Below are 24,740 nucleotides of genomic sequence, written 5' to 3'. Positions count from 1 at the left end.
ACGACGATTGGAGGAGGAGCGCCTCATCTTCCTCCTGGGAACCCTCCAACCACAAGGGATGAACTCAGATTTCTCCAGTTTCCTCATTTCCCCTCCCCCCACCTTGTCTCAGTCGGTTTCCTTGAACTCAGCACCGCCCTCCTAACCTGCAATCTTCTTCCTGACCTCTCCGCCCCCCACCCCACTCCAACCTATCACCCTCACCTTGACCTCCTTCCATCTATCACATCTCCATCGCCCCTCCCCCAAGTCCCTCCTCCCTACCTTTTATCTTAGCCTGCCTGGCACACTCTCCTCATTCCTGATGAAGGGCTCTGGCCCGAAACGTCGAATTTCCTGTTCCTTGGATGCTGCCTGACCTGCTGTGCTTTAACCAGCAACACATTTTCAGCTCAAGTATACCATATGCCTCCTTAACCCCTTTATCCACCTATGCTGATACCTTAAAGGATTGGTGTACATGCAATTCACCATGTATTTCTTTGCCTTGTTTTGCCCTGCTCAAGTACATTACTTAATATTTGTCTGGATTGAATTCCATTTGCTGCCGATTAGCCCATTTGAGCAGTCCATCTATATCCTGTTGTAATTTAAGGCTATCCTCCGCAATACTTACCAACCCACCAATCTTTGTAACATCTGCAAATTTAATGATCAAACTTCTGATATTCAAGTCTAAATCCTTTATGCAATCACAAACAGCAAGGGCTCAAGACTGACACCTGGTCACAGGCTTCTAGTCAGAAAAACAACTCTCAACTATCACCTTCTGCTTTCTGCCACTCAGCCAATTGTGAATCCAATGTGCCAAATTTCCTTGGATCCCATGACCTCTTACTTTTACTATCAGTTTACTATGTGATTTTACTCTTTTACCACCACTGGCACACTCCTTTTGCCTTTTCCTCAGGGTACTATCACTATTTCTTCCACTCACTCCTCTTCCCTCTTTGCCAATTACATAAATAGTATCATTTTCCAGCTTCCATCAACTTCGAAGAAGAGTTATGGGAGGGGACACTTGAAATGTTGACTTTGTTTCGATGCCACCAGACCTGCTGAGTTTCTCCACGATTTTCTGTTCCTAATTCAGATCTCCAGCATCTACTAATTTTACTTTTATCTGAGGATCTTGAAGCCCGGTGTGAACACAATCTTTTGAAATCAATTCTTGGCAAGGAGTCACTCAAAATTAATGATATGCAAAAGACAAATGAAAATCAATGACCCACTCAGGAGAAAATGAATATACTAACTGAATACAATTCTAAATCTAATGGATACACGCTGCATGAAACGCCTATCCCATAACGAAGGTAATGGACATGATATGGCGATGCCGGAGTTGGACTGGGGTGGACAAGGTCAAAAATCAAACTACACAAGGTTATAATGCAACAGGTTTATTTGAAACTGCAAGATTTTGGAGCTCCGCTCCTTCAATTTCAAATAAACCTGTTGGACTATAACCTGAAGTAATCGAGTCATAGAAACGTACAACGCGGAAATAGACCCTTCGGTTCAACTCGTTCATGCCGACCAGATATCCTAAATTAATCTAGTCCCAAGTATGTAGTGAATTTAGATTGCACAACCTAAAGCAGACATATTTGACGTGCAATTTAACAGACGATACTTTCAAAACCAGCACTGTAGAAACGTGTTTTTTTAAAAAAAAAACTGCAGTAGAATAGGTTAATGGTGGCTTTGAAGTGTTTTCCTGTTTGGGGAAGGGCAGGACAGCTTTAAGGGGCAGCGTTGAGGGGGAGTGGGAGAAGGATGACCATGTTGGCAGGCGGCTCGGGAGCGTCCCCTGTTGTCCCGATGCGCAGCTGCCTCTATTTATTTAGAATGCGAGCCGGGGTCTGAGGGATTTCAATGAGCCGAGAGACTAGGCTTTGGAGGAGGAGGGGAAATCGGGCTGCAGGCGGCCGCCCGCTGTCGGTCTCTGTTCTGCCTTGTTCCTCCCCCCCGTCACTGTGTGTGTGTGTATGCGGCCAGTTTGTGCTGAAAGTCAGGGGCTGGGCTTGGAAGCCGCACTCTGTGTATTTGAGAGACTATTATTGATTGAGGGAGACCTCGGAGCAGCGGCGTCTGATCAGAAAGCCCAGGCGCGAATACCAGGGCAGAGGGATTTGTGATGAACCGGGCACTCACCATTGATAGAGGTCTCTTTGCATTTCCCCCCACCCCCGTGTGTTTTGTTTTTTTTTCTCCTCTCTGTCAAATTATTTTTCTTCTGTTGTAGTCTCTCCTGTATTGGGTTCCTGTGCATGAAAAAAAAATGTAAATGCAAAATATTGTATGTATGCAACGCTGCCCCTCTGGTGTAAAAGGTACACCATTGATTTTTTTTTCAGGTTTGTTAACCTACGGGAGGCACACGGTGTAGATTTCACTTCCGCACTTGTTCCATTTTCAAGATGCAGACTTGGCTGAAAGGCAAGAGGGTCGGATACTGGCTGAGCGAGAAGAAGATCAAGAAGCTGAATTTCCAGGCCTTCGCGGACCTTTGCAGGTAAAGCCGAGAACACCCCCCGCCCCTCCCATCCATGGTTTGAGAAATGAATCGATTGCGTCTGAGAGGAGAGGCAGCAGGAAATAACGCTGATCATGTAGGCAGCAGCCCATGTGCAATCCGCTTCACGGCCACTAGCTTCAAGGAGGCAGAGGGAGGGAGCGAGAGAGAGAGAGAAAGCCAGAAATAACCAGTGATCTGCTGCTATTGCACAGTCACCATCACTCTCACTTTAGCGGGTTAAAGGGAGGGAGGGTTAGTCGGTGTTAATTTCCCCTCATTATATAAAACAATGAGATACTTCCTTCAAAATTTAAATCCAAAGGTAACTTTCATTGGTAGAATAGTTTGTGTCATATTCAAACCCCCAACACCAGCCTTTCTGGTCGTTTGCAAAGCATTGCAAATGCACTGTACTGAAAGAGGAAGGGTGTTTTTTTTAGTGAAAGTTTAGAATGAAGAACGTGGTTCTGGATCTCGGGCTGTAGGAGTTGTGGAGCTGTGAACTGTTTCCTTGGAATCGCTTACAGCAGACACGATAGTCAAGTGATCTTTTCTAGACTGTGTTAAAGTTGCTACTGGCAGGGAGCTTGAGGATGCTGCAGCAGGGATCTCCATGTTGGTTCAAGTATGTACTTCAGCTGTCTTGGAGATGAACTCTGAAGTGATTGTTTATGAAGTTTATGTTGCTGTTTTGCTGGCTACACTGTTGAAGGGATATACTGCTGCAAAGTGATCTCCCCTATTTAACCTGTTGTGGTTACCAATAGAATGCTGCCGTTTATTGCATGGGGAAGTGAGGGCTGAAGGGACTTTAGAGACTAAGCGCTGGCAAGAGATTTCTCTTTTTGAAGGAGAAATTAGAGCCAGTCAATACATTTAAAAATGAAGGATCTCCCATTTATGACACACAACTTCCCTGAGTCATTAATCCTTGGTATCCTCTTCCTCCAAAAGCAGCGAAGGCGGAGACATTGATTATATTCAAAGCTGAGCCCACAGTTTTTAATCAACAGGTGGGACCAGAGTTTCAGAACCTAGAAGGAAAGGGCAGTTATGGTCCCAACAGATCTGCCTTATTGGATAGCTGAGCAGTTTGATGGACTTATGGCCTAATCTAGTTCCTGTTAACGATCTCCAAATGATTGAGTGGAAATATAGTGATAATCAGAATTGTATCACCTCTCATTCCTCTAGCCTCCAATAAGTACAGGCCCAAACCGCTCAACCTTTTACCCCAAAATCATACTGAACCTTCTCTGAACTGCTTCCAGTGCCAGAATGTCTCTCCTTAATTAAGGAGACCAAAACTGTACACCATACTTCGGGCATAGTCTCATCAATGCCCTATTGAGCTAGGGCAAGACTTGCCCACTTTTATAATCAATCCCCTTAAAGGATTAAATTAATAAAGCCGTAAAGGACACCATTCTACTTGCCTTCCTAAATTCTATGTTTCAACTATGATTGATGTACAAGGACACCCAGATCCTTCTGTATTACATTATGCTACAATACTGTTTTTTTTACTATTCATGTTAAAGTGGATCATCACACAGTTCCCACATTTTTCTCCATTTGACAAACCTTTGCTCACTTAACCTATTTACATTCCTTCACAGATATTTTGTTTCCGCCTCATTGCTTGCTTTCCTATCTACCTTTGTCTGATTAGCAACTCTGGCTATGGTTTAATTTATTACTTAATCAAAGTCATTCGTATAGATACAACATTGAAGCTCCAGCACTGAGATCTGTGACATCCTGTTACTTAAAGTTTGCCGACCTGAAAATTGCCTTTCCTGCCCATCTCTCCTTGCTAGTTGACCATTCATGTATCCATGCTTATATATCACTGCCATGTATACTTATTGTTATGCTGTAATCTTTTATATGGAATTGTATCCAATGCCTGAGATTAATCCAAATCCATCTGCTTGTTGCAATAAATTAATGAATTTATCCAATGAAGTTTCATTTACAAAAACACCTTATTGACTCTGCCTGGTTTGCTTCTGATTTCCTAAGTGTCTGGCTACTACTTCCAAATTAATGGATTTCTTCACTTCCCCCAGTGACAACAGTAAAAGAGGTCAGAAAGTTTCCTTTCTGATGAATTATATTATATTGATGGCTTTTCTTTCTGCTGGAAGACTTTAAGAACCTTGGGAATTTTGGGAAATTCCAACCAATGAGTTCACAATCTTGGCTGACATTTCCCTTTTAAGGGTGTAGGATGGAGGCCATCAGGTTCCAAACACATGTCAGCCTTGAGTCTCATTAGATTTCCTAGTACATTTTCTCCAGTGATTGTGAATGTTCTAACTTTCTCCCTCCCTAGTGGCCATTGCAATATTACTCTTCTTGGGACGCTTTCTGTATCTTCTGAGTTTGAATTTTGATTGTCACATGTACTGTAATCCAGTGAAAAGTGTTGTTATGCATGCTATACAGACAGATCTACACACAAAGTGGATCGGGGTTGCAGAACCGAGTACAGTGTTACAGCCACTGAGAAGGTGCAGAGAGAGAGAGATCAAAATTAATACGAGATGTTCATTCAAAAGTCTGATAACCATGGGGAAGATGCTGTTCTTGAATCTGTTGTGAGTGTATAAGGAATATAGTAGGGGTCTGAGCCCTATAGTCTTGTAGGGCACTGGTGTCGAGCATTGTGATGGAGGAGGTTTGTTCCCTATTCTTACTGGTTGCAGTCAATGGGTCAGGAAGTCCATGATTCAGTTACAGAGAAGGAAACTGAAATCTAGGTCTTGGGGGTTGAGAGTTTGTTTGGAATTATGGTTTTGGAATATCCAGCTGTAGTCAGTAAGTAGGAGTGTAAGTTTCTACCTTCTGTTGTGAAGACACATACAAAATATTTGTTCAAACCTCTGCCATTCCCTTTTTAATTCCACTTTGTCACCATTTAAGGAACAAATACACACTTTATTTTTGTATTGCTTTTACTGTCTGCTTCTTTATATTTCTTGCTAGTATTCATTTTATTGCAATTTCTCCACCTTTTTAAATTATCCTTTTAAAGTCTCTAAACTCCTCCCAATATTGAGATCTACTAACCTTTCTTTCAACTTGATATCATCTTTGCATACCTTCAATGCAATGTTCTATCCTTCTGATAGCAACTTCCTTATGCAGTAAGAAGAGACAGGAAATATATCCTTCAATACTTGCTCTGCTTTTCTATTGTGCTAATCCATTTTTTTTCAATCCATTTTGGACAACTTTGTCTTGATTTCTTTACTTTACATTTAAGACACCAGTCATGGATCCATATTTCTCACTAGCAAACTGAATGCAAAATTCAGCATGTCATGATCAGTCTTGGGTGGAAGATCCTTTAGGGTGAGGTAACTAACCAATACTTTCTTATTAGATATTACTGAGTTGACAATAACCTGTTCGCTGGTTAGTTCTAAATAGAATTGTCCTCAAAATATTTCATGAACTCATCCTGCATACTACTTGCAATATGATTCATCCAATCTGTATGAAGATTTTTAATGTCTGAATACTGCAATGCCTTTCTTGCAAGCTCCTGTTATTTCTTGATTCATACTTTGTACTACAGAGTAGCTCAGGGGGACTATTCCTACCTCTGACTTTGTTTTTTCTTACCTCTGCCCAAATTGATCCCACATCCCATGAATGAATACTTCTTTGGTGCTAGTGCCCTGTGAGTCAAAACTCATTCCCTTGCACTGATCTCTGAGCCACTACAGTTGGTTCTGCAATAACGTGTTTCTTCAATGCAAATTGGCTATAATGCGATTGAAGAATTTAGACTGTTATTTGTAGAATGTGAACTTTCCTTACCTGTATTGGCTACATCTTGATTTCAGTTCCATTGGTTTAAATGGTGCTGCTATTGCATGATTTTCTTAAAACGTGGGTTTGTACGGAAATGGAGCTATCGCGTAATATCAGAAAACAGACTATATTCAGCTGTCTATTGTATGGGATTGTTACCTTTTAGTGCTTCTGTTTTCTAACATAATGCCAAGCTGCTCCTACTCCCTCAACAGAATCTCTTTCTTAGTCCCATAGTCCCACTTAACTGGAGTGCTGTTATATGAAAAGGGATAGGTATATACTGCAGAGCAAGAGTTATAGCTGGGGGAAAACCAATTATGATGCAATTCAGCAAGTTTTACGATGCACAGGATGGGGAGGAAATACAGGGATGGGCACAAATGAAATGTGGAGCTTATTCAAGGAACAACTACTGCGTATTCTTGATCAATATGTACCTGTCAGGCAAGGAGTAACTGGTCAAGCGTGGGAGCCGTGGCTTACTAAAGAAGTTGAATCTCTTGTCAAAAGGAAGAAGAAGGCTTATGTAAGGATCAGAAGTGAAGGCTATGTTAGGGTGCTTGAAAGATACAAGTTAGCCAGTTAAGACCCAAAGTGAGAGCTAAGAAGAGCCAGGAGGGGTCATGAGAAGTTGTTGGCAGGTACAATCGAGGAAAACCCTAAAGCTTTCTACTGGTATATCAGGAATAAAAGAATGACTAGAGTAAGATTAGGGCCAATCAAGGATAGTAGTGAGAAGTCGTGCACGGAATAAGTCGTGATAGGTGAAGCACTACATGTATATGTTTCCTCAGTATTCACACTGGGAGAAAGACAATGTTGTCAAGGAGAATACTGAGATATAAGCTGCTAGACTAGCCGGGATTGAGGTTCACAAGGAAGAGGTGTTAGCAATTCTGGAAAGTGTGAAAATAGATAAATCCCCTGGGCTGGATGGGATTTATCCTAGTATTGTCCGGTAAGCCAGGGAGGAAATTGCAGAGCCTTTGGCTTTGACCTTTATGTTGTCATTGTACACAGGAATAGTGCCAGAAGACTGGAGAATAGGAAATCTTGTCCCTTTGTTCAAGAAGGGGAGTAGAGACAACCCTGATAATTATAGATCTGAGCCGTACTTCAGTTGTGGGTAAAGTGCTGGAAAGAGATAGGATTTATAATCATCTAGAAAGGAATAAGTTGACTAAGGATAGTCAACACCATTTTGTGAAGGGTAGGTTGTGTCTCACAAACCTTATTGAGTTCTTTTGAGAAGGTGACCCAACAGGTGGATGAGGGTAAAGCGGTTGATGTGATGTATATAGATTTCAGTCAGGAGTTTTGATAAGGTTCCCTGTGGTAGGCTATTGCAGAAAGTATGGAGGTATGGGATTGAGGGTGATTTAGCAGTTTGGATCAGAAGTTGGCTAGCTGAAAGAGGACAGAGGGTGGTGATTGATGGAAAATGTTCATCCTCGAGTTCAGTTATTGGTGTATACCGCAAGGATCTGTTTTCGGTCCACTGCTGTTTTTCATTTTTATGAATGACCTGAATGAGGGCATAGAAGGATGGGTTAGTAAAATTGTGGATGACACTCCGGTCGGTGGAGTTGTGGTAGTGCCGAAAGATGTTGCAGGTTACAGAGGGACATAGGTAAGCTGCAGAGCCCTGGGTTGAGAGGTAGCAAATAGTGTTTAATGTGGAAGATTATGAGGTGATTCACTCTGAAAGAAGCAAAAGGAATGCAGATTACTGGGCTCATGGTAAGATTCTTGGTAGTTCGCAGAGAGATCGCTGTCTACGTACATAGATCCCTCAATGTTGCCAACCAGGTTGATAAGATTGTTAAGAAGGCATATGGTGTGTTGGCTTTTATTGGTGGAGGATTGAGTTTTGGAATCACGAGGTCATGTTGCAGCTGTACAAAACTCTGGTTTGGCCGCACTTAGAGTATAGTGTACAATTCTGGTCACCACATGATAGGAAGGAAGTGGAAGCTTTACAAAGGATTTAGCGGAGATTTACTATGATGTTGCTCAGTATAGAAGGGAGGTCTTCTGAGGAAAGGCTGAGGGACTTGAGGCTGATTTAATCAGAAAGAAGAAGGTTAAGAAGTGACTTAATTGAGACATTTAAGATAATCACAAGATTAGATAGGATGAACAGTGAAAGCCTTTTTCATCAGATAGTGATAGCTAACACAAGGGGGCATTGCTTTAAATTGAGGGGTGATAGTTTCTTTACTCAGAGTAGTGAGGGTGTGGAACACCCTACCTACAGCAGTAGTAGACTCACCAACTTTAAGGGCTTTTAAATGGTCATTGGACAGACATACGGATGAGAATGTCTGATGAGTGTAGGTTAGATGGGCTTCAAATGGATTTCACAGATCAGCACAACATCGAGGGCCAAAGGGCTTGTGCCACGCTGTTACGTTCTATCATTGCATTAAAGCACAGGAACTAGATGGGATCAGCACGTGACCTCTGGAGCAGATCTGTAATATAATGCTTAGTCAGATGTTGGAAATCTTTGTCCATTTATGGAGCCAGTATTCGATCCTAACTTTGCGTAGGCTCCTGAGAATCCATGAAATCAGAAAAAAAGTCCCCAAGGCGCTTCGCTGGAAGCATTTTCAATCCCAGAAAGTGTTCTCATCTTTGCAATTCATTAAATTGTGTGCTTCAAAGTAGAAGCTAGTCTGTCAAGTCAGAGTTTTTTTTAAAAGACTCATCGAGTCCTACAGCATGGAGGGAAGCCCTTTGGCCCAAACTGGTCCATGCCGACCAAAATGTTCATCCTCACTAACCCTGCTTCCCTGCACTTGGCCCATATCCTTCTAAGCCATTCCTATCCATGTATTTGTTCAAATGCCTTTTCAATGTTATTAATGTCCCTGCCTCAACTGTGTCTGCTGGCAGCTCATTCTGTATGTGTACCACCCTCTGTGTTTAAAACAAAAGTTGCTCCTCAGGTTTCCTTTTTATTTTCTTTCCCCCTCTAACCTTAAAACTGATGCCTTCTAGTCCTTGATTTTCCAACCCTGGGAAAAAGACTAAGTGCATTTACCCTATGCATGCCTCTCATGATCTTATACACTTCAATAAGATCCCCCCCTCAGTCTCCTAAATTAAAAAGGAAATGTCCTAGCTTGTCCAGATAACTCAGACCCTTGAGTCCTGGCAACATCCTTGTAAATTTCTTCTGCATTACTTCTAGTTTAATAACATCCTTCCTGAAGCAAGATGACCAAAACTGAACACAATACTCAAGTGTGGCCTCCCCAACGTCCTGTACAACTGCAACATAACCTCCCAACATGTACATTCAGTGCCCGAACTGATGAAGGCCAGTGTGCCAAAAGCCTCCTTCACTGCCCTGTCTACCTCTGACTCCAATTTCCGAGAATTATACACCTGAATTCCAAGGTCCGTCTTTAAGGTCCTACCGTTCACCATGAAACTCCTACCTTGATTTGACTTTCCAACATGCAAGACCTCACACTTATCTATATTAAACTCCATTTGTAATTTCTTGGCCCCTTTCTCCAATTGGCCAAAGTCCTGCAATTATTGATAATTTGTCTCACTGTCCACGGTACTTCCTATTTTAGTGTCGTCTGCAAAGTTATTAATCGTGCCTTGTACATTCTTATCCAAGTCATTGGTATAGATAACAAACAGCAATGGGCCCAGCACTGATCCTGAGGCACTCCAGTAGTCACAGGCCTCTAGTCCAACAAGCATCCTTCCACTATTACCCTCTGCTTCCTATCATCAAGCCAATTGTGTATCCAGTTTGCCACCTCTCCTTGGATTCCATATGATCTAACCTTCGTAGCAGCCTACCATATGGAACCATCTCAAAGGCCTTTCTGAAATCCATATAAACTATTACTACCACCCTGCCCTCGTCAACCTTCCTGGTCATTTCATCAAAGAGCTCTAACAAATTTGTGAGGCATGATCTCCCATGCACAAAGCCATGCTGACTATCTCTAATCAAATCCTAACTTTCCAAATGCATGTATATCTTCTCTCTCAGAATCTTCTCGAGTAACTTACCTACCACAGATGTTAGGCCTACTGATCTATAGTTCCCAGGTTTATCTTTGCAGTCCTTCTTGAATAATGGCGCAACATTCACTACCCTCCAGTCTTCCAGGACCGCCTCATAGCTAATGATGATGGAAAAATATCAAGCCAGGGTCCCCCAATTCTTTCTCTAACCTCTTGCAGTGTTAGGTTGAACATGATGATGTGTAGCTGTTGTTTTCTTTGCTTCCAGTGTGATGGGCCAAGTTTTAAACCTGGAGGTATAATGTAATTTTTCTCCCAGATAGTTTTGAAAGGCAGTGCTAGTGTAGTTGGGTACTTTTCAATAGAGTGTCACTTAAATGAATACTAATGATGTTTTGTTTTAGAATTGGAGTTGTATTTGGCGGGGTAGGGGGGCACGTGGTGATGGTTCAATCCATAGAACCCACCTGAAACATTGTCATTTGGGTAGTCTCCTACCTCAGTTATGGTGGAAATCACTGAACTAAGCCCTGGGTGCTGTAAAGAATGTTTTGTTATTGCCATTCTTTTTTTTTAAAAACCCATTGCAAATAATAATTAGGCCCACTGTAGCTTACATTTGAGCAGGTTGTGAAATATGAACAAAATTTCTTATGATGGAGACCAAGCTAATCTACTTTAACATTTTGAACAAGAGCTTACCAGGGCCTGGGAAATTTTTCAGCAGGGGGCCCTTTAACCTCAAGAAAATGTTTAATGAATGTTCATGTCAGCAGTTAAATCTGCCAGGATTTACTCTGGACAGCTAGTAATCCATTAGTAGTGGAGGTTTGCAATTGATCCATTAAATGAGCAAGGCTAGACGTTTTTGTGAAATGCATTGTTTGAAGCTTGTCAAACTATGGATTGGATGTTGCTGGATATAAGTGTTTTTGAGCCAATGGGGAATAAAAATTCCACTGAATCATCAGTTTGGAATCTCACTTGAAAGTCTTTCAGGGGAAAAAAAACCAAGATTTAGTGAATTTGGATGGGTTAGTGTAAAAGGATAATCAATTTTGGATAACTTTTTTTGCCCCTGGTTTCATGATGCCACCATTTTAAAAATTCTCTTTTTTTTTGCTTTCAAATCCCTCCATGACCTTGCAAACATCCCCCACCCCTCTCTCGCCATCCCCAATATCTCTACAAGGGCTTATAGCCTTGCAATTGTTCAAATCTCTATACTCTACTTTTGTTTCTTGTGCATCCCTGATACTCATTGCTCAACAGCTTGTGCCTTCATCTGACATGGCCTCCAGCTCTGGAATTCGCCTTCATAAACCTTTCCTCAATTTCTTCCATTGGGGCAGCCCTTAAGTGTGTGGATTTAAGTGAGGCTTTGGCTAACAGTGCTAAATGCCTGTGGCTTGGCTTTCTATTGTGTTTTATAATGTTTGGGGGTGTTATGACATTTAAATGTGCTATATGATTGCAGATTATTGTTGTCCATTATCTAATGAATTGGAGTGGAAGTATTTTTCACTCTGGCAACAGGCTAAATGTATTTGCTTTTGTGTAACATGTGAATCAGGGATTGACATAACCCAAATATGAATGTAGCATCCACGAGGTGATATCAACCATATCTCATGTTATTTGCCTTCGAGCTAGGTGTGTGGGGTGAAAAATTTTGTCCCGTGTTTAGTAGAATCCTGAAGTTGCCCTTTGCTATTATAGTAGATTGAATGAGGTTTGACATCATTTTGATTGTCCAAAACCTTTTATCCCAAACTCAATGTTCAAAATGCTGAAAATAAATAATCTGTAGAACAAAGTCCCACATATTAAATTAAAACAAAGACGGGAATTGCCTCGGATTGTGCAGATTTTGTTGGCTGTGTATTATCATTTAAAATAGACAGTATTTAGGGTATTGTAAAGTTCTGAGATGTTGTGCTGCACACTAATTCACTTGTATGTAGATTTGTACATCAGTTGACACTGTGCTATACAATGTTATAAATGTGGAATAGAGGTTGTTTAATGTACGTTACATATAAATGTCTTAAATGGCTTTTTGGTTGAACTTACTAGCTCAGTTGTACCTAATTTTGTAGTAAGTCTTATGGAACTTTTAAGAGAAAGGCCAAAAAGGTTGTATAAAATCCTCCGGGTAATCACTACTTTTATATAGGGACCTTCACAATATTTGGAAGTGATAAAACTGCAAAAGTAGGTTGTAATTGAAGGTTAAAAGCAAATTACTGTGGATGCTGGAATCTGAAATCAAAAGAGAAAATGCTGGAAAATCTCAGCAGGTCTGGCAGCATCTGTAAGGAGAGAAAAGAGCTGATGTTTTGAGTCTCACTGACCCTTTGTCAAAGCTAGCATTTTTCTAGCATTTTCTCTTTTGGTTTGTAATTGAAGGTTGTTCATGGGAAACAAATTAGAAACAAATGGGAAACAACTTGTTGCATTTTATTACTTTTTAGTTAGGGGTCAAAAGGTTTGAGGCATTGATAAGTCACCACTGGAAGTTCTATATAAAAAGTATGGATTGTTGTGTTTGGAACTGTAGGAACTCCTGTAATTTTAAAATACACTTGCATCCCCAGCATTGCTGTTTCTTGGTTTTGTTTTGCAACTCCATTTGCTTCTCAATGTGTCAATTCAAACATAGTTATAACAACATATACTGTAATGGGAGATATGACTGAACCCGTGAGCATGAGCAGGCTATTAAACCAATCCTGCTTTCTTTCAACAAAGGCCAATAGGTATTGCTCATAAGTGGGAATGTCTTCCAGTTGCACATTTCAATAAACCACATTATTCCTGTGCTAACATTTCCATCCTAGGCCCACTAAAGTGTTCTAGTGATGCTCAATACACCTCATTTTCTGCTTCGGCATTTTACAGCCTTCTGGACTTAACATTGAGTACAACAACTTTAGATTGTGAACACTGTTCACCGTTTTGCTATCAGCAGTGCCACCCCATTTTCTCCTGTTCAAATCTATCATTCACACTTATTTTATATCTCAATTGCTCCTTTACAAGCATCAGGACTCCCTTTAGTATTTTGCTCAGGGCACCCTCACCATCTGTTCTACTGGCTCCATCTCTGCTTTTTCAACAGGATAAAAAAAACTAATATTCTAGACCTAAAAAGGCTGACTTCTATGAATGTTGGAAATCTGAAACTGATGCCAAGAATGCTGGAGAAATTCAAAAGGAGTGTCATACCTGATTTGAAATAGTAGCTCTGTTTCTCTTTCCAAGGATGCTGCTTGAGTTGGTAAGCTCCAACAGCATTCAGTGTTTATCTTTGTCCAGCCCTCTTCAGTTCTGCAGATGAGTCAGTTGGATTCAACATTATCTCTGTGTGTTTCTCTCTCAGCAATTGCTTCCATGTCTGACTTTCTCCAGCACTTTATTTTTATTTCACATTTCCAGTGCTTGCAGTATTTTGTTTAATGTATGGGAACACCTCAGTTTGGATTTCCCTCTGTTGCTGATCTCTACAACCTTGGGACTCTGCTTCATTTGGTTTACAGCTGTATCAATCTAATTCTTAGAGCAAACTTTGACTCGATAGAAGAAATGTTTCTCCTTCCTTTGCTTGTTTCCTGTGAAGGCCAATGTGATTGAGTGCAGACTTGTTTGCATGTTAGTCTAATGGTCTATTCCAGAACTAAATTTCCCTGGAAAATGATTTCTTATTAAAAGTAATTTTCTGTCAAGAACTTATCATGTAACCAAACAATAAACTTAAAAGGGTTTATAAAAAGGAACAATAAAAGTTAATTAAAGCAGAAGAATTGATTCCAGGATATCTTTTGTTTTCAAATTCTGGCGTGCCTGCTGTTGGAAATATGTTGTGAGACTTGTAAATCTTTTCTGAACCTTTTCAAGGATGTTGCCAAGTTTGGAGGGTTTGAGATACAGGGAGAGGCTGAATAGGCTGGGGCTGTTTTCACTGAAGCACTGGAGGCTGAGGGTTGATCTTCAGGAGGTTTGTAAATTCATCATGAGGGGCATTGATAGGGTGAATAGTCAAGTCTTTTTCCCAGAGTAGAGGAGGCCAAAACTAGAGGGCATATGTTTCGGGTGAGAGGGGAAAGATAAAATGGAGCTCAGGGACAATTTTTTTGTGGTGTGTGTATGGAATGAGCTGCCAGAGATGATGGTGGAGGCTGTTATAATTGCAGCATTTAAAAGAGATCTGGATGGGCACATGAATAGGAAGGCTTTAGAGAGTTATGGGCCAAATGCTGGCAAATAGGACTAGATTAATTCAGGAAATGGTTGGCGTGGACGAATTGGACCAAAGTGTTTGTTTCCATGCTGTACAGCTCTATATCTCTAAGCAGTTGAATTTAGAATAAGCTGACTGCAGAGCATATGCCTATCAAGCAGAATTCAACTTAAAACCTTTCAGGCAGAGAGATTTTAAAAATGTTGATAACTGAATGAATGATTCTATAAACACGGTGGCACAGTGGTTAGCACTGCTGCCTCACTGTTCTAGGGAATGGGGGTTTGATTCCACCCTCATTAAACTATCTCTGTGGAGGTTGCACATTTTCCTTGTGTCTGCGTTTGATTCCCTCCCACAGTCCAAAGATGTGCAAGTTGGGTGAATCGGCCATGCTAAATTTACCGATGGTGCCCAGGGCTATGTAGGTTAGGTGTGTTGGCCTTAGGAAATTGTAGGGTTACAGGGATGGGGTAGGGGAGGGTGGTCTGGGTGGGATGCTCTTCAGAGACTTGAATGGCTTGTTTCTACGCAGTAGAGATACTACTTTAAAAAAAAATCAATAATGAATCAGATTCCTGGGATAGCTAAGCTGAGAAGAGTGTTCCCAGATGGAAAACCCCAGAGTTGAAGGACAACCTAATGTTTGGAGCTGAGGTGGCTACGCTTGAGATACTAACGAAGCTTGTCTTAAACTGGAAGTCTTCCGTTGAAACCTCCTCCAACCATTCCATGCTGAAGACCTTGCCAGAAGTCAGTTAAAAATCACACAACATCAGGTTATAGTTCAACAGGTTTATTTGGAAGCACTAGCTTTCAGAGCGCTGCTCCTTCATCAGGTGGTTGTGTCAACTTGAGCAGGTTCGTGGTCCGTAATCCTTTTGATCTCTTCCTGCATTTCTGTAGAAACTTGATTGTGTGTCAATATATGCAATCTTCTTGGAGATCCTCTCCACTTTAAGCCAACCGTTAGTGATGTCGGTGGTCGTCATGATTTGGAGATGCTGGTGTTGGACTGGGGTGCACAAAGTTTTAAAATCACAGGTTATAGTCCAACAGGTTTATTTGGAAGCACTAGCTTTCAGACCACTGCTCCTTCAAAGCTAGTGCTTCCAATTAAACCTGTTGGACTATTACCTGGTGTTGTGTGATTTTTAACTTTGTACACCCCAGTCCAACACAAGCATCTCGAAAACATGATTTGCCAGAAGTGGCAAGCCTGTGAAATCTGTTTATAAAAACTTTGAAACAGTTACATTTTCCAGTTTCTGTGTATCTGACTTGTGTTTTTGGTGATGTAAGTCAACTGATAGAGAAAAATACCAGAATTAAGTTGAGACCATGACTAACTTTATTCATTGTAACTTTAATATCTTTAATGTGACATACTAGATAAGGTAGAGGTAGTCATTAGTTTGCATCTAATTTTGATTTGTGATTTAAACAATGGCTTCATTTTGTTAGTAGATATCTGGGTTTTCTGATTGGTAAGTTTTACTTTATTTTTCAATGTCTATTGAAGTCATATCGTCAAGCAGATCAATAAAATTGACAAGATCTTTGTTTTCCTAATTAGATATTCAAATGAACTGGGTGAAGTGGAAGCAAAAGATAATGTGTTATTTTTACATTCTTCCTTGGAGAATGTGATGAGCAGGATCTGAAGTTCAGCTTCCCCATGTAATTGGTCTGCTTGCCTCATGAAGATTTATTATACTGGGTGTAAATCTGTTGAGGCACCAAAGTGAATTTGGCTGTTTGATAAATATTGGAGGCAGTTGTTACTGCCGCAGGAGCCTGAAGAAACATTGTTTAATATCAGAAACGTGACCATTTATATTGAGTGCTTACATTCTCAGTAGTTCACAGCACTGACATGTGATAAGATTGCCCTTTGTAACCTATAGGCATTTTTTTGGTCTTTTACAGGATGTTTGCTAGCTGGGTCACCGTTTATCCTCAATTGTTCTCAAGAAGGTGTGATGAACATGTCTTTGAGCACTAGCAATTGTGTTATAGTTGTGCTATTGAGAAGTGAGTTGCAGAATTTTGACTCGTGACCATGAAGAAACACTGATTTACAGTTGTAAGTCAGGATGTGTGGTTCAAAGGAGAAATTAAAGGTGGTAATGCTTCCTTGCTTCTACTGCCCTTGTCCTCCAAGGTGATGGAGATCATGGGTGTAGAAGGTACCTTGGTGAAGGTACCTTGTGTGGATGGCATACACTGTTGTCACTGTGCAGTGGTGAAAGGAGTGAATGTTGAAGATAGAATGCCAGTCCAGTTGGCTGCTTTGTCTCGGATGGTATTGAGGATTTTCAGGTGTTGTTGGAGCTGCATTTGACCAGGCAAGTGGTTCAATCCTGTCTTTAGAGTTTGATACATTCTAATTATGAATTGCTGAAATATATGTAGATTGGAATTAATACCAATTATTTTCTATCCTGTTAAACATAGTTAATGAGAAATGTATTCTTGATAAAGAAGTGGCACAATTGGATTTTATGACCAAAAAGTGCTTGTGGAGTAGTTTTAAACATTTTTTAAATTTAAAAAAAAGTTTGCATCTCTTGTGTCAAATTACATTTTTTGCTGGTCATGAAGCTAGATCGTTCATTTTTAGAGTTTTGCTAATGCAGACCTCAATGACTTGTTTCGTGTCATTAATCTGATTTAACCTGTCATCCTCTCCTTTCCAAGGTATCTTGGCTAAAAGTGGGCATTCTCTCTGTGTATGGGGATTGATGATTGATTGGTTATTAATTTGAATGTTGAAAACACCTAATTGAGGTGTTTGGGATGATTAAATGATTTTGATAGGGTAGAAAGTTTTTTTTTAGGCTCCCTTGTTCTATACCTAACGTTAAACTGAGTCAGGCTTTTTCAAGGACGATCTCGAAAATGGGTGTTGACAGTCTAAACTGTTCCAAACTCTCAGAAGGCTAGTTTATTAACAATTGGTAAATTTCAGAGATTTGACAAAAACCTAAGTATTGAAGAATAGTCTCTGGATTAGAAACATATAACTTTGCTTTCTCTCCACAGATGCGCTAGTGTTCCCAGCAGTTTCTGTTTTTCTTTGAGATTTGTTAGGTAAGGGTAATAAACCTTTATAAACATGGAGTTAAGGTGCAGATTAGTCATGGCCTAACTGGATAATGGGACAGATTCAAAGGACTGTATGTTCTACTGCTGTCCAGTTATCTTCATGGTGTAACTCCAATGTAATGGATTAGTCTGGTGCTGCAATTGTTTTTCATAAATCGGGGTCACTATAGGAGCACAATACTTGGCTTGAGCACCCTGACGTAGGAGAGAATATTTGGGTGAACCTCTGGTTCTGTTCCAGTAAGTTGCTGCTAGATAACATCATTGTAGAAACCTTGGTGGAGGTGAGGATCAGCCTTTGCTTCAATGCACCCTGTATCATACCAACCCTGAACTGGGCTTGACTTTCCTGTTGAAGAATGGGTAACACGCTAAAGGATTGCTCATAATTCTCAAGTTATAATGTCTCAAGAATCAATGCCTTTGGAGAAAAGGAGAAGAACATTTTTCTTTTGTGTTTCTGAAATAGCTTTATGGTCACCATTATGCTTGATGGCATTAAGGAGAGACTGTAGAGTGATAACGAGATTTGAGAAGATTTGTTGGTCAGGTTGAGGTTCTGGATCTAGGTTTGTTCACTGAACTGGAAGGTTCATTTTCAGATGTTTTGTCACTGTACTAGGTAACATCTTCAATGAGCTTCCAGACGAAGCACTGCTGGTGTTTCCTGCTTTCTATTTATATGGTTGGGTTTCCTTGGGCTGGTGACATCATTTCCTGTTCTTTTTCTCAGGGGGTGGTAGATGGGATCCAAGTCAATGTGTTTGTTGAAAGAGTTCTGGTAGGAATACTATGCTTCTAGAAATTCTTGTGCGTGTCTCTGTTTGACTTGTCCCAGGATGGCTGTGTTGTCCCAGTTGAAGTGGTATCCTTCCTTATCTGTATGTAAGGATACTAACCACTCTTCCCTACATCAAATACAATTTGAAAATGATTGCTAGACTATTCAGACCCCTTGGCATCATGGTAGCCCACAAACCCACCAACACACTAAATCAGCAGCTAATGAACTTGAAAGGCCCTATACAGATAACAAGCAAAACTAATGTCATTTACAAAATACCGTGCAAGAACTGTAACAAATACTACATTGGACAAACAAGCAGAAAACTAGCCACCAGAATACATGAACATCAACTAGCCACAAAACAACATGACTCTTTCTCACTAGTATCCTTACGTACAGATAAGGAAGGACACCACTTCGACTGGTACAACACATCCATCCTAGGACAAGCCAAATGGAGACACGCACGAGAATTCCTAGAAGCATGATATTCCAACCGGAACTCTATCAACAAACACATTTGAATTGGATCCCATTTACCAGCCCTGAAAAAAGAACAGGAAATGACATCACCATAGGAAATCACATCACCAACCCAAGGAAACCCAAACCTATAAATAGAAAGTAGGAAACACCAGCAGTGCTTCATCTGGAGGCTTGCTGAAGATGTTACCTAGTATAGTGACAAAACATCTGAAAATGAACTTTCCAGCTCAGCGAGCAAACCTACATCCAGAATTGTAGAGTGAGCAATTATTTTAGTAAACAGGCATCCATAACCAAGTAGCAGATGTCGGACATCATGACTTTTCTGAACTGTAATTTATTTATTTCTAGAATTATCCCAAAATAATGTTTTAGTGTACAGGAGACTTATATTTTCTGTAATAACTGTTACAATTGTTTTCTAGGTGGCTGTACAGATTTAAAAGTGGATTGTAATGGGGATCTTCAAGTTGGTACTCACTCACACACACATACAGTATGAATATTTGAATATCTTTTGACTGTTTTCAGGAAGGAGTTGGATGTAATTTTTAGGGTGTGGGGTGGAAGTGGTTGACATTCAGAACTGGTCATATTGATGACCAAGGGACTAAGTGTGTTACTCTTGCTCCTATTTTTAATGTTTCTACGTTGCTTGTTTAACTTGAAGCCATTGAGCCCTGGCATAAGTCCATTTTCAGTTCTGTCACTGTGTCCATCTAGATTAAAATTTTATCAAGTATCCCTCTTAATATAGGCTATGTTTATCATCTTCAGCATCTCTAGTGTTCTTTTGTGGTTGCATAACTAAGGCGGTGTCTCATTCCTTTTTTTCCTGAAGGCACAGACTGTTCTTAAGGTATTTGCCAAGATCTGGTACTTGGCTTCAACTGTAAGCCAAGATACCGGGTCCTACGATTTGGCAGCAATGTTGACAAACTAGCTTGATTGAACGTAGTTAGCTTGATGCAGGCTGGAGATCCTATTTTGGCATATTATCGAGTGAGTGTGAGAGAGCTTGGTGAAGATCCCTATGACACTCTGCCAACTAATCTGTCACATTTCACTGAGCTGTCCACAGTATGTAAGGTAGAATCTTACAGATGATTGATGATCCTGTGTATGGTTGAATTGACACATACGTCTGAATGTTGGAATAACTGCTGTTGTTGTGTAAACACTCAATGCTGCAAGTTGCTGTAATTTGTGCCTAAGGGGTGTTTCCTTCACATTTTAACAGCATTATATAATGTATACAGTTAGAAAGAATTCATCTCCTGCAGAAGAATGAGACTTAAATTCTTCATATATGCTTTCGAGAGATCTACTTTTGGTCCTCCAAGCTTCTTCAATTTAAACTGCCTCAACGACTGATTAAGTTTGGGTAACAATCTCCTTTTGAGACTGAAATCACCAGCATTGCTGCAATTGCTTTGAAAGTGTATAATTACTGGCAAAATTTCAACTTTTATCAAACAGCTATCTTCATTAAACTGTTCCTGAATCTCTCTGAGATCCAATGTTTCTCAGCTGGATCAATTTGTGGACGTCTTTCACCCTATTTGATGTGCATTGATCTATCAATGGCTCCTTGGGATTTTCTTCTACCATTTTTCCACACCATGAACCACCACTTTCCAGCCTTTGCAGTCCACTAACAACAACATTTCTTCTGCTTTAGCATTCTCCTAACCACAAATTAATTTATCTCTTCCTTCAGTTAGAGAACTGAGATATTGAAACTAGAGAACGTGCTTAGACACCCATCTCCATAATGCATAACTTGCTCTGATCTATCCTTGATCTGTCTTTTAGGGTAAGTAAATCATATTTTACAATTTCTGCTTGGCTGAAGTCAATAGATTTTACATCTTTGTGTAAAATTAAGTGTTTTAGCATTTAGCTTTAACTCACAAAACAATAATTATTTCATAAGATCCCTACAGTGTGGAGACAGGTCATTTAGCTCAGCAAGTCCACATCGACCCCCTGAAGAGCATTCCACCCAGACCTGTCTCCCTACCCTGTGCTTCCCATGGCTAACGCACCTAACCTATACAACCCTGGAGAGTATGAGCAATTTTTAGCTTGGCCAATTCCCCCAACTTGCACATCTTTGGATTGTGGGAGGAAACTGGAGCACCTGGAGGAAACCCATGCAGACACGGGGAGAATGTGCAAACTCAATACAGACAGTCACTCGAGGCTGGAATTGAACCGGGTCCCTGGCACTGTGAGGCAGCAGTGCTAACTACTTGCCACTGTGCTGTGGCCTGTTAAGACCACAGGCAGTAGAGACAAGATGCCTCCACTCTGCAAGGTCTCCTGACCTGACCTTTTTAGCTATTGACCTTGCAAAGTAACATGACCCTAAATATTTAAGACCCTCATTGCATGATTTGCATTTATTCCATTTTCTGCAGTCAAACTTTAGCACCTAAAAATTGCATAAAAAAGAACATGAACCAGACATTGTGTCCTATTTCATCTGTCTCGATTAAATAGCCCTGATAGCTATCTAAGTCTAATTGGAGTGGACCAAGCTCTTTTTTTTTCTTTATTCCCCCCCTCAAATTCTACCTGAGTTACTAAGATATTTAAACTTGAAGTTATTGTTCTTTTCTGACCTAGTTCCTCACACACCAAGTGGACCAATAATGTACATTGTAATCTAAATCTGGTCTAACCAAGGTCTTGTCTTGTACAAAGACAAACTAATGTGTTTTATTGTAGGTTGAATACACTTGTCTGGACAAACCAATTTGCTTTAGGTTTTGTGTACTTTGAATCTTAAGCTTTTTTCTGTTGACAATTTGCAATTCAGTTTGATGTAAAGAAGAATTATTGGTCTTGCCTGTGTACATAACCAAGATAAATGGTGTTATGTGCCACTTACTAGACCTTAGACCATTCTCCCTATTAATTTTCATCTGCTAACATAAATTTGTTCTTCACCCTGCAGCTTTGTTTGTATTGGATTCATGCCAAATTTTAATTCAGCTACGTTTACTATGTACAGTAGTGAAATGATCTACTTTGCATAGCGTGCAGTACGGTGGTGCTTAACACTGAGATCTCAAATGAAAATCATGTGGTGTAGGCAGGATGCAAGTAGCTCTGCTGTCTGTGTATTGACTGAGGGCTTGTACTTGGGTTAATGCACCGGGCACCTCCAGTTTGCTTTCCTTTCTTTAACTTACCACAATCAATTCAGGATTCCGACTGTGATCGACATGTATAATAAATACTCTTATGCCTGCATTATAACTTGCACCATTCCATTCACTCTTGTCCCCTATACTCACTGACCAGGTCTGGCACTAATACAGCAACATCTTGATTTTAATAATTTCATCCTCTTCTCTCCCTATCATTGCAACCTCCTTTATGCTCTTGCGGAATTCTGTATTTGTATATGCAGCTTTAATTTCCTTTACCTTGTGGCTGTGCCTTCAACTGTTAGGGCCCTAAGCTCTGAAATTTCCCTTGTCAACCTTCTTGTCTCTCATGTCTTTTTTTTCTTAGTTTTAACAGAAACACCTCTGAAAACAAAGGGCATTTGTTCACCTGTCTTAATAGTTCCTATGTCTAGGTGTGAAATTTGGACTGAAGTAAAGTAAAAGTGAAGCCACCATAGTCTTAGCAGATCATAGAGCTGCTCTCTCGGACGGGGGTGGGGGGGGAGAGAGAGAGAGAGACGACTGGTGGAGGTTTAATTGGAGGGTCACCACACCAGGCAGGGTAAAGAGGTTCAGGAGAATCCTTCATGGTAACCTCAGTCGGTGTGGGAATTGAACCTGAACTGTTGGTGTCACTGAGCATTACAAACCAGCCATCCAATCAATTGATCTAGCATACATCTAAAATTCACAGCTTGTAACGGCTGGGAATAATGCTTTCTTTGAAACGTGTTGCAAAGTTACCTTTTCATTAATTCCTCAGTGCTAGGATTTAGCAGCTCCCAAAATGCTGGCTTACAGTATTCCTGTGGGAAATCAAGAGCAGATGTAGTACCATGTCACTCCATACTGCTTTTTGAATGTCTGCAAGTCGAGCAACATAAGCCTTACCTGCAGGTTGTCTGTTCCCCTTCTCAGTTTGGGAATGAAGGGTAGAGGATAGAATGGAATTGAGGACAAGTTAACATTCATTTGATTCATATAAAATTAACATAATCTCTTTAGAATAATCTCTAAGTGACACCACGATCACAAACTAGGCGTATCCTCTGAGTGGTCTGTGAACTAAGGTTTTCTTGTATACACTCCTATTAACTTGTATGTTTTGATTATTAAAAAAATGACTAGCAGTGCAGCTTTGTTTTAAAACAAGATCAAAGGTTTAAAATGTAGCCATTGCTGTAAGTTATTAGCTAAAACACATACAGAGACTTGAAATAAGTAAGAATAAAAGTTACACATCAAGAGGAATATTAGATCAGTTTGTAAGTTTGCTCTCTGAGCTGGAAGGTTTGTTTTCAGACATTTTGTCACCATGCTAGGTAACAGTCAGTGAGCCTCCAGTGAAATGTTGGTGTTCTGTCCTGCTTTCTGTTGATGTCTTGGTCTATTCAGGTGGGTGATATCATTTCTCATTCTATTTTGCAGAGGATGGTAAATGGGTCCAACTTGATGTGTTTATTGATGGAGTTCCAGTTTGAATGCCAGGCCTGTAGGAATTCCCGTGCATGTCTCTGTTTAGCCTTTCCTAGAATGGGTGTGTTATCTTCGTCAAAGTGGTGTCTTTCTTTGTCTGTATGTAAGGATATTAGTGAAAATGGGTCATGTACTTTTGTGGCTAGTTGGTGTTTGTGTATCCCGGTGGCTAGTTTTCTGCCTGTCTGTCCGATTTGTAGTGTTTGTTGCAGTCCTTGCAAGGCATTTTGTAAATGTCATTCCTTTTGCTGGTTATTGGTATTGGCTCCTTTTTGGGTTCATCAGTTGCTGTTTGTGTGTTGGTAGGTTTGTGGGCAACCATGATGCCAAGGGATCAGAGTAGTCTGGTAGTTATCTCGAAGATATCTCTGATGTATTAACTGCTGACACAGAATTCTAAGATTTTTTTCTCTTTTCTCCTCCCCAAAGGCAGATGAGATGTGTCAAAAAACTAGAAAGTTAGGAATAAACAAATGGAACTTTATTATCAAAAGGCTTCAAAAAAATGTGGAATTATTACCAGACACTGAGTAGAAAAGAAACAGAAAGAGAACAGGTTTAGTCTGTTTAACCATTCAAGAGATCATGTCTGATCTGTGACTAGACTCCATACACCTGTCTTTGCCCATATCCTTTTAACACATTTGATATGTAACGGTGGCTTTTAAAAAATTAACCATTCATCAACTTGCCATTTACAGGTGAGACTTACAAACGGCCATGTCTTTTTTTGTGTGAAGGGAAATGTTTTTTTTCATTTCTGTTTCAGTTCCAATTCTTAGACTTTGTGTGTGTGTGTGTGTGTGTGTCTCTCTCTCTCTCTCTGTCTCCCTTTCTGATTTCCTCCACACCACCACTGTAGACCAAAACTCTTCAATTCTCAAAAGTACTTTTTGTCCTATTTAATCTGATACCTGTGATCACCTAGCTTGATGTCAGTAACGTACCATCTTCAAAGATGTTAAGCTATTTTCAAAAAAAAAGCAGAAGTAACCCATTTTTAGCTCCTTGAACCTACTCAACTATTCAGTTACATTGATGATTGATCTGTTTGTGTTTTCAATTCCATGTTGCCATATACCCCAATAATCTTTTGATTTCTTGCCTAACTAATCTAAC

The 24,740-nt window shown here is 40.3% G+C and overlaps 1 protein-coding gene across 3 annotated transcripts in view; it reads left to right on the top strand.

Annotated features, from left to right (window-relative positions):
- The window catches only part of itpk1a (inositol-tetrakisphosphate 1-kinase a), a 236,456-nt gene that overhangs the window by 5,704 nt on the left and 206,012 nt on the right, over window positions 1–24,740 (top strand). The window contains exons 1-2 of one of the 3 annotated variants that reach the window (XM_060829354.1): window positions 1,299–1,316; window positions 2,424–2,518. In XM_060829354.1, the coding sequence (XP_060685337.1) occupies window positions 2,424–2,518 (95 nt within the window). In that variant the 5' untranslated portion in view covers window positions 1,299–1,316. Of the gene's footprint in view, window positions 1–1,298; window positions 1,317–1,823; window positions 2,169–2,360; window positions 2,519–24,740 lie in introns of those variants that run through there. The other 2 variants (XM_060829352.1, XM_060829353.1) reach the window with 2 other exon arrangements.

This window comes from Hemiscyllium ocellatum, chromosome 8 (assembly GCF_020745735.1).
Source record: "Hemiscyllium ocellatum isolate sHemOce1 chromosome 8, sHemOce1.pat.X.cur, whole genome shotgun sequence".
Classification (NCBI taxonomy): Eukaryota; Metazoa; Chordata; class Chondrichthyes; order Orectolobiformes; family Hemiscylliidae; genus Hemiscyllium; species Hemiscyllium ocellatum.
This window is presented reverse-complemented; position numbering and strand designations above follow the sequence as displayed.